The sequence below is a fragment of the Piliocolobus tephrosceles genome, chromosome 2 (assembly GCF_002776525.5).
Source record: "Piliocolobus tephrosceles isolate RC106 chromosome 2, ASM277652v3, whole genome shotgun sequence".
Taxonomy (NCBI): Eukaryota; Metazoa; Chordata; class Mammalia; order Primates; family Cercopithecidae; genus Piliocolobus; species Piliocolobus tephrosceles.
In genome coordinates, this window is record NC_045435.1 from 106915779 (window position 1) to 106935522 (window position 19744).

A 19744-nucleotide genomic window follows, 5' to 3' on the forward strand; every position below is an offset into this window, starting at 1 on the left:
GCACTATTCTAGAGGCCTTGGAATATATTATTTCCTGTAATCCTTATAAGAGGAAATGGGCTAGGAGAAAAGAAGTCAGGAGCTGTGCCCAAACCCAAAAGGTGTCTCAATACTCAGCCCTTGCTTTAATTGTACAAGAGCAGGAGTGCATAGTCTACATTGATAATAACCAGAAAGCTATTTTTTCCATCCAAAGATAAGAAAAAAGAGCACAGGAACACAAGGTTAGCAGACCTGCATTTGATTTTGTGCTCAAGCACTTTATAGACAAAGCACTTTTCCTCTCTTAAAATTCATTTCCTCAGTATAAATGGGGAGAAAAACAACCTACCTTCCTGGAATCGCCTGTGAAAATTAAGGGATATAACTCAAATATAAGTATTTGTAAGCTATTATCATTAATATTAATTCAGATATATACTAAGCAACATAGCTATTTTTCATAAGGCTAATGAGATAATTTTTAGCATAGTCTATTATGGAATTTTCCATGAGAATCTAAAAAAGACAAATTGACTTTATAATTATTAGAGAAAGGAAAAAAATTAATTTTCCAAATGCAAATTGTTCTACCAACTCAGAAAAAGTTTACATTATTTCTAGAATAGCAGTTGTTCAAACATTTGTCTTCATGCCTCTATATCCTTCTGAAAATGATTGAATACCCCAAAATCTCTTGTTTATGTGGATTATATCTGTTAGTGCTTACTGGATTATAAAAAAATTAAGAAAAGTTTTAACTATTTACTTATACAATCATTGAAAAATAGCAGTAACAAACTCATTACATGTACATACACACACACACAATTTTTTTAAAAACTTCATTTCCAAAAAAAAAAATTTCATTGAGATGTATGACATTGTTTTATATTTTCGCAAATCTCTTTAATAAAAGAGCTTAATAGAAGAAAATTAGACTATCATATCTGCTTCTGCATTTAATCTTTTGCAGTAGCTTTTCCCATTGAAATACAAGAATAAAAAAAATTTACACAAATATGTAGTTGAGAAAGGAAATAGTATTTTAAAAGCCTTTTTAAATAATTGTGGATATTCTTTCATACTACACCAAAACTTCAGAAATGTAATTTCTCGAGGTTTAGTAGCACTGTGAAATCTGAAGCCATATTAATAAATCTGGTATTTTTTATGTTAACATCCAGTGGTCTCCCTTACACTTTGAATGGATCTTTAACTCATGTATGATTTTGGGAACATTCTAGTGTTGGTCATTTGAAAAATATTGGTTCACTGAGGTATTGGTTCATTGGTTCATATCTTCCAATGTTGCCATACTTCATTGTACGATATCAAAAAACACTTCATGAATGTCACTACTGATCTTATCAGAAACATCTTTATTGAGAAGCTATTGAGGCCGGGCGCGGTGGCTCAAGCCTGTAATCCCAGCACTTTGGGAGGCCGAGACGGGCGGATCACAAGGTCAGGAGATCGAGACCATCCTGGCTAACACGGTGAAACCCCGTCTCTACTAAAAAATACAAAAAATTAGCCGGGCGTGTTAGCGGGCGCTTACAGTGGCTGATTCAAGTTTCTAAATCTCTAATTTTCATTCATATATTTAATTTTGGCAACAAACACTATTGATTTTTTCTTTGAAATTAATGACTGTTTTCATTCATTTTCAGGAAAAAAAAAAAAAAAAAGCCAGGGTCCCAAGTTTGAGTAATTGTAGCTTGTCATACTTTTAAGTAAAAATGGTGGGTTTTTTTTTAAGTGGCTAATTTATTTCCCAGCTAGTATCATTTGGTGCCACCCTCTTGATTCATGCCAAGGTGCTAACAAGATTGCTTTTATACCACCAATGCAAATTTCAACACAATGAAAATGACAAATACTTTCTTAGTACTATTAAGAAAATAATTTTCACTTCACAGTTCCCTTCAAAGTTTCTGAAGAACCATCAGGGTTCTGCAGACAATACTTACGTGCTATTGTCTCTTAAGTGTTAAGTAGATTCTTTATTCTGATGGTTTCTAGGATTTCCTGAATTTTCTTAATAAAAATTGTTCATTTAAGGTAGATTTGGATGTGTAAGGTGGATATGAATATGTGTATTAATGTGAAAAGGTAGTCACAATATATTTTTATTAAAAAGTAGTATTTATACTATAGTCATGTTCATGTCATTAAATACATATGTACATATTAGAATATTTACATATAAATATGTATATGCATGCATACATGTATCTATGTATAAATATAGATTGAAAGTAGTTATACAACTTTTTTGTAATAGCATCAGCAAGAAACAGTAAGGGGGATTAAGAGTAGTGAAAATATTTTCCTTTTTGTTATAAAGCAAATGCTTTTATTCAAAAAAATTTACTAAATCCTACAATGTGATAGGTACACTTGTATACATGATTAAGATTTTTAGTGTTTTTTATAAAAAGAGAAATGATACTTTGATCATTTAAAAAGGCCATTTGGGACATGGTACCATCCACAGCAATGTAGCTGTTCCTACATTGTGCTTCATCTCTCCTTAAAATCCCCACACTCACCTACCCAGGACAATTTTATAAAAATGCAGTTTGTAAAAGACTCTTGTTAAACCCTGTATCTACTTCTAAAGATGCACTTCTAGTCCTTAAGTGTCAGTCATTCTTCTGTCTCTCAGTATATTATCAATACATTTTTCACTGTGGGATATTAATCAGAGATTGCAAGAAGAGTCATCAAAGGAACCCTTACAGCGCTCTCAAGTTAATACTAGCTTCATGCTCCTCATCACTGAAATTTTTCTGGTCTGCATTGTTCAAGAAATCTTTCCCATTGTCTCTCTAAAATTTTGTGGCAACTTCCCTAATTGAAGCACCTAAGATTTGGGATTTGATTTCTATAAAAGAAAGATAAGAAAGATGCAAAGATTAAAAGTGCAGATGGAAGAAGATGGTCAGTAATCATCTATATTCACTGGGATACTGTGATCTTGTAGAAATAAGTTAATTCTGTAACTCTGAGGTGTGCTTACATGTAACTGAATATACCTCAATATTTTACATGTAACACGTTATTATTTTTAAACATCAAGAACAAAAGTGTCTCACTAAGAAGCAAGAATCAAATTTTGAGTAAGAGGATAACACTGAGTAAGAGGATTACAAAATTTGAGTAAGAGGATAAACATGATCAAGTGTTCCTTATTCTACCTTACCTTGCCAATCTTTCCCCATTATAAGGTTTTATCCTCTGATACATTAAAAACAAGTGAAATGCAAGGGAATCAACTAGTTTTTTAAACACACTTTAAATATATCATCTCAATTCTTTTAAAAACACATTAGGTTTGATGATATCCTCAAATACATTTAAGTAAATATATTTCAATATTTTATATTCCCTAGGCAGTTAGTTCCTAGATTTGCATAAACAGTTCCCGTTGTTGCTGTCCAAAAAAACACAATAAATCCTGTTAGATGCTCTAGGCACTGAACAATTTCACATTGTATCTTTTTAAACAGACTCCCTTTGTTTTTTGTTTTTTGTTTTTCAAATAGCAAGAAACAACAAGAATAGTTTAGATACTGCTTACAGAATGGAAAAATATGTATCCTTCACTAAGCACAACATTTTTTCCTGTTAGCCAAAGGCTTTTTTCTTTCTCTCATTGTTTCATTGAATTTTTTAAAAAATAATTTTTCATATTACTAAGTTAAGTGCCTAGGATGTGTCTGTTGTAGGCTCATACTCTGCTAATTTAATTCTTGACTACAGAAAAATATAGATGCTTTCATCACCTAGAGAAGCTGGTGTTGAAAAAGTAATCTCATGATATACTAACTGATAAATGAAGCATGTCATTATAAAATTGGTGTGTGGTCAGCTATCTCTGTCAACCAGTGTCTAAACAGGCTCCAGGCTGTCACGCACTGACCATTTCAATGGCTCTCAACTTCTCTCCTTGACTCCAGCCTTCCTTCCTCCAATCAATTCCTCACCCTTTAGCCAGAGTGGGCTTCTTACAGCATATACCTGATAATGTCACTCTCTTGCTTAAAACCCCGCAATGGCTCTACGTTGCTCTTAACATAAAGAACAAATGCCTTCATGTGATTTTCAAGACTTGGCCTTCCTCTCCAGCCTCATCTAGTATCAACTCCCACAACCCTGGGCAAATCTGTCCCAGCCACCCCATCCTCCTCATTAGCAGTAATATTTTTTATATCAAGCAAGGCATTAGTTGGTGTTTGTGATAAAGTGGTGAATATGATTTGGATGTGGCTGTGCATCCTTGAGACTCTGCTGTTTTAATTTTTTTTTTTTTTTTTTTTTGAGAAAGAGTCTCACTCTGTTGCCGAGGCTAGAGTACAATGGTGCGATCTTGGCTCACTGCAACCTCCACCTCTGGGGTTCAAGCAATTATCCTGCCTCAGTCTCCTGCATAGCTGGGATTACAGGTGCCCACCACCATGCCCGGCTAATTTTTGTATTTTTAGTAGAGACAGGGTTTCACCATGTTGGCCAGGCTGGTCTCAAACTCCTGACCTCAGGCAATCTGCCCACCTCGGCCTCCCAAAGTGCTGGGATTACAGGTATGAGCCACCACTCCCGGCCAACTCTGCTGTTTTAATTTCTTCACTGATTGTCACATTTCCAGTGGATGAACCACCTGTCTGTGGCCCCAGATCTTTCTTGTTCCTACATATCTTGTAGCTTAGAAGAGTATAGAATTCTTTATTCATGAAGAATATGGATAGGAGCCTCAGGCATGCCTACCCTCTAGAAATTGTCATGTCTTATCTGTAATGTTGTTATAGTGAATATATAAGCCATTGGAGAAAAAGGATGAGCAAAAGAAGCCATAAGGAAACTGATCGAGAAATGATAAGAACTGTGATGTTAACTTAGGATGCCTGCAGTTATCAAGGCCATGGAAGAGAATCTAGGGGTGAGAGGAATGAGTTATACCTCCAGGAAGTGTTTTCACTCTCAGGAACAGGAAAGATTTATTCTAAGCTGTCATGACTGTGTATAGATCCATATAAAATCTAAAAAATAATAGTAATAACCCTCAAAAGTCATTTGAGCCATAATAGAAATGCTGATTATAAGTCATTCAGTCACATACCTGTAACTTAAAAATAAATAACTTTCTGCATGAATTTTATGGCTGAAGCACAAACGTTAGGTTGATTCCTGTCAGAAACAAAATTTCATAGGCAAATTTTCCTCAAGCATGTGTCAGAGTGTCCAAAAAAAATATGCTGGTCTAGAGAAGGCATGAACATTGAGGGAAAATATAGTTAGGATACAGAATGCCTATAGAAGCAGCTGGTTTTTTGCTTTTTTCTTTATTAAAGAGATCACATTTTAGTTTGCAAGGTCATAAAATCATGACGTCCAGATCAGTTGTTAAAAGGAAGTCAATGGCAGGTGTGGGATGCCAGGTGTGCTGGCTGCCAGTGAGAAGGAAGAGGAGTCGCTGGAAAAGCCGATGATAAGTACACCTGTGTTTGAGATTGCTGTAACAAGGTTTCATCCCCATCTAATAGGGTCAATGCATACAAAAATAAAAAGTAATGTCAGCGGGGATCAGAAGCAGAACATCAAGCAGTAGACTTTCACTTAAAATAGATTATTTGTTATTTTTCTCAGACTGCAGAGAATACACAATTTACCCTTTTCCTATTGGGGATGGGAGAGATTATTGTAGGATAGAAGTGTTCCCTTGCCACTGGGATCCAAGAAAATAAGTCAGTTCTCTCAGACTCTGTACCATCTTACACCAACAACCATTCTAGTCCTGTTGTGTGGGGAATGACAGGGTTAAAACCACTAAAAGGAGTGCTTGCTAGTTTCATCTTGTTTTGGAAATAGCACCCAGACTATATAATGCCAAGAGATTATTAGATTAAAATATATAATTTTTCAATCATCATTATCTCTCACCCACAGAAAACAATTTTTACATATTAGTCACTGCATCCTATGATGACATTCATAGCTCTAGAGACAAGTGTATTGGGAATGAGACAAGAACATGCCAGCTGAAAGAAAAACTGGACTCAATTTTCTGTTTAAAAGAACATTATCTTTGTTTGTTTTTTTTCCATTTGAATTTGGTTTCGAGGGTGAAGGAGGATTAAAATGAATTTACTTATTGTCCTCCAAGTAGTGTGGAACATTGCTGAATCTGACATAATTGAAATTTCAAGTTGAATTTTTGTTTTCTGCCTACTTGATCTCAATATGCCAGCCAAGTACTGTCCCTTAAAGCAAATGTAAGCCCTCTGATAAGTCACTTGCCACTTTTGTTGCAGGTACCAGAGGTGAATACGTACTATATAGCCCAGAGTATAGTGAGGTTGTTTGCTTTTTTCATAAATGCAGGAGACATTGATGATCAAAGGACATAAAATTGAGGACGTGGTAATTAACATCATCTTGAACTGCCTATCATTCCATGGATTTATCCCAGAAATTTGAGTTGTTTGATCACTAGCTTTTGACTGAGAGCTATGAAAATCCCAACTCTTTGATCAGAAATCGTTCCTCCAGATCCCAGTGATAGGACCTACACAACACTTAATGATGGGAATGTAGTTCACTGATTTGCTTTCCAAATCAAGGCAAAGATTTCCAGTAAAACAACTCCTAAACTTTAGTGCTCTGATCTTGGAAGCCTTTTGAAACAATAGTCTTGCTTTTCTGAGTTTTTAAAAGTAAATTAGATAAAATAAAACTTGAAGGAAAGAATGTATAGAAATGTAAGAGTGTATATACTTTAAAAATATATCAAGTGGATGAAAAATTCGGGGGAAAAGCAAGTATAATAAAAGTTAGTAGAATCTAGGTAGTTGAGTACACAGGGTCTCTCTAAAAATTATTTTAACTTTGCAGTGTGTTTGAAACTTTCATGATAAAATATAGAAAAGATATATTAAATGTACATACCTAAAGTTGAATTTGTATATTTAAGAAAAGTCACTGGACAATGATGTAAGATTGTGTAATCTTAGTGGATATTTATGTTGGAATATTCTTGCTTTTTGAAATCTTGGAAAATAGAAAATATTTTCAAGATGCTTTATAAACTCTTCAGGCTATTAATGTACAGACCAAAAGCCACCCTAAAGGTAGAAAAACCAGCATTAAGAGGGAACTGCCAGGCTGTAGTATTGTGATTCCCTGCCATCTTATTATCCAACTAGTTAGTAACTGGAATATCTATTTTCCAATTAGATTTAACCTTAAAATCCAAAAACTTACTAAATGTCTGGGCTTATGCATATGGCAAAACACAGTTTAAAATGCTGCAACATACTTGTTGTCCTTATATTCCTTTTCTCACCCAACAACATACATTCAGGACTGAGTCTGATTGCCATATGTTTTGTTTGCCCATGCTTGACCCAAAACTAAAAAAGTGTACTCTGTGGCCACTCTCTTTTAACCGTAACATGATCACAGTTAGAGGGGGAAAAAAAGCCCATGAGTGTCTTTTAAAAAGACAAGACAAAAATTGTTCTTTAAAAAATGCCAGACTTAACCAACCCCTCTGTAGATGATTCTCTGTAAAAATAATAATTTCCCTTCAGAAAGTTGATTTCACCCATACCTAAGAAAAATTAAAAATCTGAAAATTGCACTTTTAATTGGCAAGGCAATTACTCTTTATTCAAAAGTCATATTTGAGCTTGCGTCCTTGAAAGGCGAACACTCTCAAGCTCTACTTCCAGGCCTTTTGGGAAAAATTTATCCTGTTTCCTCACTTCCTGTTTTCTCTCTTCATTGCCTTTTTGGCTCCCACAGCAATGCGTTTGTGGCTGTGTTGGCACTGTGGATATTTTTAAGAAGAAAGGACATGGAACCAAAATATTGTCAAAGAACTGAGAAGCTTAGTATTATAAGGGAGAGTCAAGCTTAGTATTATAAGGGAAAGGAGCATATTAAATGCAATAAACAAAGCATTCAGTTCACCATTTACCATGCTTACCGCAAGGGGCACAAGCAAAAACTGCAACATGTATCTCTACGTTTAAAAATTCATTCCCAGGAACATCATAAAGGAAGGGTAAAGTCCTGGCCCCATTGTTTTTACTGCAAAGAAGTCTTTAAATGAGTATTTTCTGTGGCAATTTTATGGATCTCTCAAGATATCACATTTTGTTTACTTTTATTTAATTATAAAAAAAAATCATTCTTATTTCAAAAAGCACTCCCAAGTGTAAAGAGAAAAGCATAGATCATGCACAGCCTCATCTCCAAGAGAAAAAGACTTTTAGTATTTGGTATATATCCTTCCATATTTTTTCTTACAAATATACAGCACACAATTGTATTAATAAATTTTAAAAGAGAACCAGTTTCTTTCCAAAGGATAGTTGCTGTTACTTTCTTGCTTCATGAATTATCCCCACTCATTCTCTGGTATCTATATTTTCACTTTTTTTTTTTTCCTAGTTCCTTCTTCTTGAATTATAAACATGATCAATATCTTTACATAAGGGAAGGAGGAAACAGACATTTCCCAGTATTCTTTCCCTATATTTTCTATCTTTTAGCTCTCATTCTTATTCCTGCTTTCCATTTCCATTCAAGATTTCCTGGCTGGCTACGGTGGTTCACACCTGTAATCCCAGCACTTTGGGAGGCTGAGGTGGGTGGATCACCTGATGTCAGGAGTTTGAGACCATTCTGGCAAACATGGCAAAACCCCATCTCTACTAAAAATACAAAACATTAGCCAGGTGTGGTGGTACATGCCTGTAATCCCAGCTACTAGGGAGGCTGAGGCAGGAGAATCGCTTGAACCCAGGAGGCAGAAGTTGCAGTGAGCCGAGATCATGCCACTGCACTCCAGCCTGGGTGACAGAGTGAGACTCCTTCCCCGCACACCACCCCCTCCAAAAAAAAAGAAAAGAAAGATTTCCTAAAGAAAGATAAGTCTTTTCTCACTATCTTCCTACCCTCACCACCAATGTATTCAATAATTTACTCTAACCTGGCTTCCATGTTCACCACTTCTGTTCCTGAAGTAATTAATGACTTCCAAAATGCCAAATACATTGAAAATTTGTAGTTCATATCCTTATTTAACCCCTCATCAGCATCTGACGCTATCCGAACTCTGTTTCCTTTGACTATGTTCTACCAATTCGCCACCTGCACCATGACCACTCCTCTTCCTCATCATTTACTGAGTTCTTTCCTTTTGCCCATTACTTAAACGCAACTGTTCTCTAGGACTCTGGCCTTAGTCCTCATCTCTTCCTTCTCTGTGTTTTCTTCTTTGGTGAGCTTATCCACTCCTGCAATTTCAATCATCCCTAGTGATCTTTACGCACTACCCTTATCTCTCTTCTCAGATACAGACACCTACATCCAAATGGGTGACTGGATCTTTCCACTGGGATGAACTTTCCAAAGACACCACAAACTCAGCAAGTATCTTTTCAGCACATTTTCTTCTTTTTCAACCCTTCTCCTTCTCATTGACACTCAAAAGAGAGATTAGATCAAAGTCTTCAAGGAAAAGCAGATATGAGGAAATCACCTTTTAGGACAGGGAAAATCTGAGCAATTTTGCAGCTGTGGGAAGGAAGGTGGTAGAGAAAAGACTGAAGACAGGCAAAAAAGAGGATAGGAACTGAATCCTGACAACCATGAAGAAAACAGTAAGAAGGTCTTTTCTTCTTGTAGCTATATTTTATATTGTGTATGTGACATGTGCTTTAATAAATTCATGTCTACTATGTATCATTCATAGCAGCATTGATTTTTAAAAATTTGAATTATTTACATGCAAACCTTTATATTTATTTTGACATCTGTAGTTAGGCAAAAATTGTAATTAGGGCTAATTTGTACAATTAGCTAAATCGAGTGTTCCTTTTCCCTTTCAAAATATTCTTTATATATTCCATTCTTAATGAGTATGAAGAATCCTTTTAATCCAATCCATACACAACTAGTATTTTTCAATTAAAACTCTTACTTTTAAGAAATTAATATCCTGCAATGAACAGGAGTTACTTCATTTTTCAGATCTCTAGCCCGTCAGATTTCATGGTTGTGTTACTTACTTGCAAAATGTTCCTATATGATACATTCCACATCTGTGGCCATTATATTGTTTTTCTTTTTTTAATTTTTCTTTATTTTAGAGACAGGGTCTCACTCTGTCACCCAGGCTGGAGTGCAATAGTGTATTCATAGCTTACTTCAGCCTCAAACACCTGCACCCAAGCGATTCTCCCCTTCAGTCTCCTGAGTAGCTGGGTCTACAGGCACACGCCACCATGTCCACCTAATTTTTTTTTTTTTTTTTTTTTTTTTTGAGACGGAGTCTCCCTCTGTCACCCAGGCTGGAGTGCAGTGGGGTGATCTTGGCTCACTGCAAGCTTCACCTCCTGGGTTCACGCCATTCTCCTGCCTCAGCCTCCTGAGTAGCTGGGACTACAGGCGCCCGCCACCATGCCTGGCTAATTTTTTGTATTTTTTTTTTTAGTAGAGATGGGGTTTCACTGTGGTCTCGATCTCCTGACCCTCGTGATCCACCTGCCTCAGCCTCCCAAAGTGCTGGGATTACAGGCGTGAGCCACCGTGCCTGGCCACTAATTTTTTATGGAGACGAGGTTTTGCTGTGTTGCACAAGCTAGTCTTGGACTTCTGGCCCCAAGTGATCCTCCTGCCTCGACCTCCCAAAGTTCTAGGATTACAGGCTTAAGCCACCACACCTGGCCTATATTTTTCTATAGATGTTCCAAGTTTAATGCAAGTTTATTTAATTAAAGTAAACAAACTCATCTTTCTGTTTTACCTTTGTGGAGGAGAGAACAAAGGGGTAGGAAACAGGAGGTAGGGTTAAGGAGAGATGGTGGAAGTCTGTAGAGAGGAAAGTTTACCAGTTAGGCTCAATGTTCTTAAGAAAGTTACCCATCTAATGCAAAGTATCAAAAAAGTTATCAGCATTAACAAAGAACTAACAAAGATACGTCTCCTGCAGGTCAGAAAGGATTCAGAATGGTGTGGAAAGATGGGAGATACTGTGTTTGGGGTTTCAGAGATTGGACACGTTATCCTGAGCTGAAAGCTTCTTATGGGGGTGAGGCACCGTCAGCAAAGAAATACTATTTCCTTTCCCTCTTTCCTTACCTTTCCCGCCTTAGGTCCTCACCATTTTAGCTCCACTGCACTAATGCTCCCTCCTCGGCTGCACCTAGAGCAACAGTGCACAAAGTCGGCCATAAATGGGCAGCATGCTAAGGCCAGGTGGACAGGCGCCTAACGTTACTGCCTCAGTGGAAATCCTCAGCTCCAGTGTCTTGCCACTGAAGGTGGGAGGAGCACAGGAAGTGACTGCCCTGTGGCTTCTCCTCCCACAGAAGCCCTGCCCCCTCACACTTGGACGGTGGAGAGATTAGCTTTCTATTTCCTTCTAGTTCAGTCCTTTGGCTACTGTGAAAGACCACGCAGAAGCTGTGGACTTGCTTTTTTGTGCTTGACAAAAGTGCATAGATAGAAGACAGGGATTCCCGGCTGGGAGGAGGGAGGAGAGCTGAAGATCCCTGCCTGGGCTGGCTGAGCTAAGCAGTCAAAGTGGGAAGCTGAGTGCTTGAAAGAGGATTATGCTCGCGATAGAAATAAGCAGTAAGTGAGTGAATACCATTATGGCTTAGAAAAGGATTAATCCCCCCAGGGTTATGGGGTGAACTAGAAAATATTGCTTCATTCTAGAGTCAAACTGTAAGGCTTCGGCTTTGTGTACTGTTGTGTGCTGTTTGGAGACTAGAGGTTTAAGTACAAAACTAGAGTTCTAAATGCCTCCTCCCACTCTTGGAAAATGCCAGCTTCTATTTAGATTAGTTGGGGGACATAATTTCCTTCCCTGAACTATCCTCTTCCCAGGAAAATTTACTACTAAATTAGATAAGGAGTTGAGATTGGAGAGGCAGAATTTGGTATTTGCAGAAATTGCAGTTTCGAATGATGTTCTGTGAGTGCTGACATTCTATTAGCAGTGATTGTCAAGAAAGTTTAGAATAGGAGATTAAAAAGGGAAAATCAAGAGCTTTTATGATGAGGAGGCTGAAGAGTCCATATGCAGAGAAGTAAATAAAAAAATTATATAATTTAAAATAGGTGGATTTTTTAAAACATTAAATGGGAACAACAGTCAAAGAGTATAGAAGTGCATGGATAAAAATTAGTTAGAAAAAGAAATTTTCATTTCAGTGACTTTTTTGTGCTAGCCAAAAATTTCACAATGTTTACAAAGTCAAGACAATGATTCAGGAATACTTCACTTATTGTTGTACATTATTAATGCTGTTGCTGGGCAAGATCTGTGGTTCTCTGGTCAGCAAGTTCTGGCAAGGAAGCCACTGCCACTGGCACAAAGAATTCTGGGATGTCTGACAGTGAAATGGATGGAAGAACCCACATTCCATCTCTACTTAATGTCCTTTTGTCCAGAAACCGGGCCATGCAAATGAGCTACTTGGTACGTATACAGATCAATATTTGGAAAGGCATTTCTAAGTGTTTTGCATTAGAGGCTCTCTAGACAATATCTTATGGCAACCAGTGAACAAAAAGAATACAAAAGCAAAGTGATAGGAAGGAAGTTGCTGAAACCAACCTTGTTCTTTTTGTTTTCCATCAATCTTGAAATGGAACCTCAAATGAGGACAAGAATAAAATAGGGAGAAATGCTGTGGCCATCTGTTCTGTTCTGAGTGGCTAAGTTCATTAATATATAAATGAGAATTTGGGTTTTATTTATGCATCCTAATACTTGGAAGACTCAGAAATGTCTTTATTACAGTAAAAAGAAAATCCCACAAAAATTGGACGTATGTTTTTGTGGGGAAAAAATGCATAATTCTGGTTTTTGAATGTTATGGGGAAAAACTAAGAATTGTGCTCACATTGTGAAGATTTATATCATGTTCACTGATGGATATATCTCTTCCCCCAATGAGATGAGGACCCTAATATGACACAGTAGATACAAACATAAGCTTTTTAATTCCCTTAATTCAAGTTGATGTTGATTAATAACTAAAGCAAGAATCTTTAAAATAAATAAATAACCTTGAACTACAGCTGACTATGTAGTGGTTTTTATTTTTCATTTGTTACTGGTGTGAAGACACAACATGACATTTCTAGTATTCTCATCAACCGTTGTGTTGGGAGAAAAAAAGGCTCAGACATATTATCTTTCTCCTGTAGCACAAGTGTAAAATGATTGTCATTATCTATGTCCTTTTCTAACTTTAGAATTTGTAGATTTTGCTATGGAGGAAATAGATGGAGAGTGGTCTTTGGGTCAAAATAAATTATGACAAAATGCCAAAAAAGTGCATTTAAATTAACTCTTAAGATAGTCAGTCCTCCAACTTTTCAAATACCTAATTTTGTAAATTATTTTATTTATCTCTTTACAATTATTTGTGAGTTGGGTTTTCCAATGTCAGTATTCATCTGACTTGCAAGCAAATGTTGAAAATCTGAAGATTCATTATCTGAGTTGCATAATACTTCTATTATTCTTAAAAAACATGTAAGACATTAAAACAAAACATTGAATAGTTGGAAGTCTTGAGTATAAAACTAAATTAATTTTCAATCTTTAAGAAAAATGTGCTAGGATTCTTCAAAGAATTGCTTATTTATCTCAAAGTGTTAAAGAATCTTTTCTGATACTACAGGACTAAAAAGAGAAGCATAAGAATATTGAGAAAAAGATTAAAGGTGTAAGTTGGATAGTGGAGGCTAAGCAGATATTGTTAATGAATAATGTGATAAGACAGCAGTTTGACTATAAAAACATTTGGTGTTGTACATGAGCGATTTATATAAAGAATGATGCATTATGACTGGTGAACAAGGCTAAGACTTTTATCTTTAAAAATATTAAGTAGGAATTAAGATTGTTAATGGATAGAAACTAAATGATCATTTAAAATTATTCTTTCACAAGAAAAGTAAAGAACAAGGATATGGAAAACTAAGCAGTGATGAAGACCTCGAAATAATTGTTGATCAAAAGCAGGTAAGTGAATACTTACATACATTTTCTACTGTTATACTGTATATTTGGATGACTAAAGCCTTTTGAGTGTTCAGCCCTTCTCTGGCAGCTGTGTTAGCCTGTCTGACTAAAGCCTGCCTAACAAGATTTTGAGAGCAGCTAAGCCGCCCCATACGATGCCTCTGATCCACTGACTTTTGCCTGATGCCAACATGCGTGTTCTATATGTATGAATGATGGAAATAAAACTAGAGTAAGAGAACTTTTGGAAAATTAAAGGCATCACTTGATAAAATGAGTCAAAACAACAATGATAATTTTCTTGGGAAAAAGATAAACAATAACAATGAAATATATTATCTTGAAAATGAGAAACACTGCCATTATTCTATCTTGTGAAACAATGAATTATAATTTAGAGAAAGAGAGAAAAAAACTGAGAACTTTAAGGCATATATATTGCCCAATTTAATTTTCCATATTGTCTGCAATATACATAAAGATGATTCTACAAACAAAAAGAAGAGGCTATTAATAAAATCTGTAGTACCACCTGTAATTTGAGAAACCTCTAGCTTGGATGTTATATGGGCCTATAAGGTGAAATGAAAACTGCTTAATAGAGCATGAACAATGACATACCAAGTAATGGAAGGTTTCCAGCCCATGCCACTGAATTGGCACTAGCCCTTAACATCTCTGTTAATTATCAAGGAGACAAGATAACTGCGCATCTATTTAACGCATAAGTGGTACAGCCTCTGAGAGCGATGCAAAAGCTGTAGAGAGAGAAATAATTCAAAGAGATCTGAATAGATTAAGATTAGAAAGAAAGCAGTCAGTAATTTACAGACAGGCATCTGAATTTGCTCAGTTTCCCGAAATGCAGTATGTTTTGCATCATAACAATTGCATTCAGGGAGCTATTGTACATATTTTTGAAAAAAGGAAAAATGACCATCAGAAGGTATCAACCAGAAATAATTGACTTAGAGACTTGCTTGTTAGGCTTGGAATAACTGAGGTAACTGAGATAGTCTTCTGGAAAAACTTGCCAAAACATCTCTCCACCGAGGTGCAGAATATATTGATTTTACAGCACTCACTCAAAATGCTTCCGAGTTTTTCTTGTCATTGCCCTCCTGCTCCTGTGTAGAACAGGGTAGGGGATGTGTGGAGTGCCATGTTATCAGTTAAGTTAATAAGGTGAGTGGAGCTGTAGCCCATGTGCTCTACTGGGCTATTAACTGTTACTTTATGCCAGATTAATTACTTAGGGCATGCAATCTATGTCTGATCCCATCCATAGACTGGGATTCTGATCAAAGGACTGCACCCACCTGGCAAATGAACTAGTAAAATAAACCTGGGTATATTATGAGAATACATATATGTATACATTTCTCTAATAAAATGAAAAATTAGTTATTTTCTTTCTTAATCATATAGAAGTTAAATTCTTATTTTTTCCTTCTTCTTTGCTATCTTCCTATCCCAAAGCTTTTCTTTGCTTTCCTTCTTTTTTGCCTAAATCTTTGTGTTTTAACTGAGTTTTGGTGTTCAGAAAACTACAAAGTTATATTTTGAGATCCTTGTGGTGAAAAGCCAAAGGAAGCCATGTTCTTTTTTCTCATGCTACCTTTGACAAAATTTCTATTGTTGTGACTAAACACGTTTTACTAATTGTTAAGGAATCTTAAAGAAAAAAGAGAAAAAAGAAGAGAACAAAACCTTCCTGCTTCTTCAGAAAATAGCACTTTTATTACCTGGATCAAATGAGGGTGGATTCAATTTTCTCAGAGTCGCTGTTTGCCTCTGTAGTTATCACATTTCTTCCAGTGCCATTGCACAAGTTGGTGCTATTTGGCAGTGACTCAGCTTTGCTGAATTATTCATGTCAAAACATGCTTCAAAAGATGAGTAATTATGAATATGAGTTGGCTTTGGTGTTTGCTGTTGGCAGAAAGAGTAGTCCTTCGTTTTTTTGAGAGATTTATTTGGTGTTGATGTTGTGAGCAAATCCTAGATTGAAACAACGACAGTGATGATATCTCAAAGTAAAATATCTGGGAAAACACTGTAATTAGTCTTTATAAAGCTATAAGAAATTATCTCAAAGTTTAAGAGGTCAATAAATTAAGCATGTGTGTATATATATGTACATTTGTTTTTCAGAAATTGAATATTGCTCCATCTCATAGATATGAGTTATACATATATGATGACATTATACATATATATGTATTTTATATGTATAATAAAATTACAACTCTATAGCATTATGGAGGAATCTTTATGTTCAGTTTATTCTTCCTATATCTTTTCAAAAACATGGTAGAAATATGTTATAGTCAACCTTCATATAACTGCAGGTAGCTTTTTCAGTAAGCGGTGCCAAAATAAAATCTAAAGAGGATAAATAAAATAATTGGAGTTCTGCAATGGGCAGAAGTCTCCTAATTTCTTTAAATCCGTCATTCAGAAGCTGTCACTCTACAAATGCTGTGTAAGCTATATGCCATTGTATCAGTCATATGATTTGCAAATCTTGTACTTCCACGGAAAGCCCACAGTCTTGCTTATATAAGCAAATTAATAACAGAAGCAGCACCGTGTATGTGGATTTTATTCTTCCTGGCTGCCTTCACTCAAGGAGGTAAAAGATGATTTCTGTGTTATTTCAACATGGAAAAAAATAGTGTGTTTTGGAAATGTGTAAGGTTCTATTCTTTAAAGACAATGTTGTTTTCCTCTCTTTGTGAAATTGTATTGACAAAATTTATTTGGGATATGTATAAAAACATTTCAGAAAACACTTAAATGAGTGTTGATGTTCTATGGTAAAAGGTGCCAAATGATACACACACACACACACACACACGGTCATTTAAATAGAAATGTATCACACTGGGGTCAGAGTCCCTATTTTCCAGCAGAAATCTCCAAGGTGTTCAGACTTTAAGCATAGAAGGTAATCAAAGGGAATGTATTGGATTAAAATCTTAATGTCTCCAAAACCCAAACATTTGACATAAAAATAATATAACTAATTAGTAAATGCTATATTTGGCTTTGTAAAAAAAAAATATTAAAAGACAAATTTTAAAAATCTATTATGGCATATTTTTATTATTTGTGAAACTATTCCTTCCTAAATGGAGGAAAGGAGGGTCTTGTTTAGGTTTCATGTACACATGAATTTCCTTCTGAAGTTAGTGAGATTTCAGGTGTGGGAGTAGATAGTCAAGTGCCTTGACTTAAGGGATTAAAAACATTAACCACTTTGAGCCAATTCATTCTATTATAAATTACTATTTTTAGTTACAGCCAACTTAACTCAAGGTTTATGATAAGCTGGAGCTAGACAACAATTTTTAAAAATGTTTTCAAATTCCAAGTAGACTTAAAGGAGGTAACAAAGACTAATAAATTTGTAGACTATTTTGGTTATATGATGGATACAGTTACAGGTTCGTGTATTATAAAAATGGGTTTAACAGCATGTTGTGGATTTACTTGGTTATAGGACTCAAAGTTGCAGTTGCATAACCCTTAGTGCAAGTAGGTTGGGAAATGTCAAATTTCAGCCAGTTACAGAGGGAACAAGTATATCCAGGTCAGAGCAATAGTTCTCAAGCTTTAGCTGCCTTAGCATCCCCAGGAGGGCTTGATATAACATAGATTACTGGGCCCCACCCCTGGGGTTTCTGATTCTGCAGGTCTGAGATGCGTGCGGCCTGAGAATTTGCATTTCTAAGTAGTTAGCTACTGCTGCTGGTTCCAGACCACACTTTGTGAATCACTGGGTCAGAGAAAACAACTAATGCAGTTTTAAAAGAGGAAAAAAATATGTAACTTTTGATAAATTTAACATTCTTCAACCTGGCATTATCCAGGGATCTCAAAATTGGAATTCGTAAGCATTTAACATAATAACAAGACCAGAAAACAAGAAAACCACAGCCATTTACAACCGAAGGTACCTTTAAAGAACCATGTTTACAGTCTGGCTAAATCCACATGGAAACCTGGTAATCTTGAACCTCTCTGAGCTCAGTTTTCTCATTTTCAAATAAGTTTTCTGATATTATTTGTAAAATGATACTCTGCTCTTCCCACCTCCTAGAGTTTCTCTGAGTTAAAATATGTAAAAGTGCTCTATGAAGTGTATATCATTTATGTAATTTTAATTAGCTAGGCTTCACCACTTCACTCCCCACCTCCCTTCATCCCCAATTTAGCAAACAGGAACTTTGAGATCCAGAAAGCTGAATGAAGTTGCCCAACTCCCTGGTTAGGTGCAGAGAGAGCCCTAGAAGCCAGCTCTCCCTCCTGCCATCCAGTCCCATGCTCTTTCTGTCACCTCGTATAGCTCTGTACCATTGCTCATTACTGATCATGCTAGAAATGGATTAAGAAACTGTTTTGTTTCAGTGCTCTAATTATATAAAATAACCATCTACTAGAAAGTATCGTAATTGGTCAACAGTTATTTATTTAACCCTCACAGGAATAAACTTTACTTCCCTCTTGAGCCCTATGGCTTTGTCAAGAGAAAAATGCCCCTTAAAGCAAGTGTAAATAAAGCTAGAGCTAAAAGGTAGCTGTGAAAACCACTTGCCTTTCCTCTCACAACCTCCTCAAGGAGAACCTCTACCAGGCATGAGAAGGGTCCTGGGAAGAGACAACACACACTCAGCTTACAACCTTTTTGAGAGTCTCTTTTTCACCTTGTAAAGGAAGCCTGAGCAGAAAGCAATGGACACTAGAACTTCTGTGATCTTTTTCTAATGGAGAAGAAGAGATAAATTACAACCTCACTCTTGTGCCTCCAATAGCTCATAAGCATTCAAGTTGGATTGCAGTTCTGTCCTAGTGGTTGTTGTGAAAATGGATCCTCAAGAGAAAAATATAGGCCAACATGAAATTAAAATGGAAGAACAAGAAAAACAGATTAACAGAGAAGATACCCAGCTTATCTGGTACTAATAGATAGTGTGATCCTACCAACATCTAAGCAACTAACTTTGGTCTCAGACTCACAGACAGTAAAATGGATGAGGGTAATACGTGTTCCTGCCTTGTTGTGGTAGCCAGCCCCATCTGGTCAATGCTTTCTTGGTCATATCAATGTGGTGACTTAACTTAAATGTAATTCAGATCCCATTTACCCCTGAGGACACTTAAAAAGTATGATATACTATCTGTTGGTATTAGGTGTAACACTGTCCGTGGGTACCTTCTTAGAACTCTGTATTTGGTCAGAAGAACAGAAACCTCTTCTACAGTTGCAGAAAGGAGACCACCTGCTCAGCCTGCAGATTCTGAAGCATGAAACTCTGAGACATCTGAAGGACAAAGCACATTATGTAGTTGTAGTTGCCTTACTTACACTCACAGCTGACATAGGTTCATTAGTGTTTTCCTCAAGAAAGATTGATCAATGAAAAATAATTGAATGAAAAGAAGCCAGATTTATTTGGGATGAGAGAGACTATTCAAATTTGCTGTCTATCTGCAATCAGCATTGGAGTAAACAAAGATTCACTGTTGCGGTCCAATCAATCCCATCTTGTCTGCAAACTGTTTATCATCAATAAGTATTGTACATGGAAGGGGGAAATTTCTTCCATTAGGTTAAATAGAAAAGTTACTAGAGTGTAAGCATAATCACCCTGCATTTTATTCCTAAGTATTCCCTATTTGTATCAAGTAATATAAAAACAATTC

General features: G+C 36.1%; 1 protein-coding gene across 14 annotated transcripts in view; it reads left to right on the top strand.

Moving 5' to 3' along the window:
- PEX5L (peroxisomal biogenesis factor 5 like) overlaps nt 1-19744 on the top strand; it is a 261081-nt gene that overhangs the window by 45957 nt on the left and 195380 nt on the right. For 3 of the 14 annotated variants that reach the window (XM_023184824.1, XM_023184828.1, XM_023184825.1), the window contains exons 1-3: nt 11604-11629; nt 12319-12478; nt 13964-14035. The exons of 3 other annotated variants lie outside the window; for them this stretch is intronic. In XM_023184824.1, the coding sequence (XP_023040592.1) occupies nt 11604-11629; nt 12319-12478; nt 13964-14035 (258 nt within the window). Of the gene's footprint in view, nt 1-4899; nt 4922-11415; nt 11630-12318; nt 12479-13963; nt 14036-19744 lie in introns of those variants that run through there. 8 more of the 14 variants (XM_031935231.1, XM_031935232.1, XM_023184830.1 and 5 more) reach the window with 6 other exon arrangements.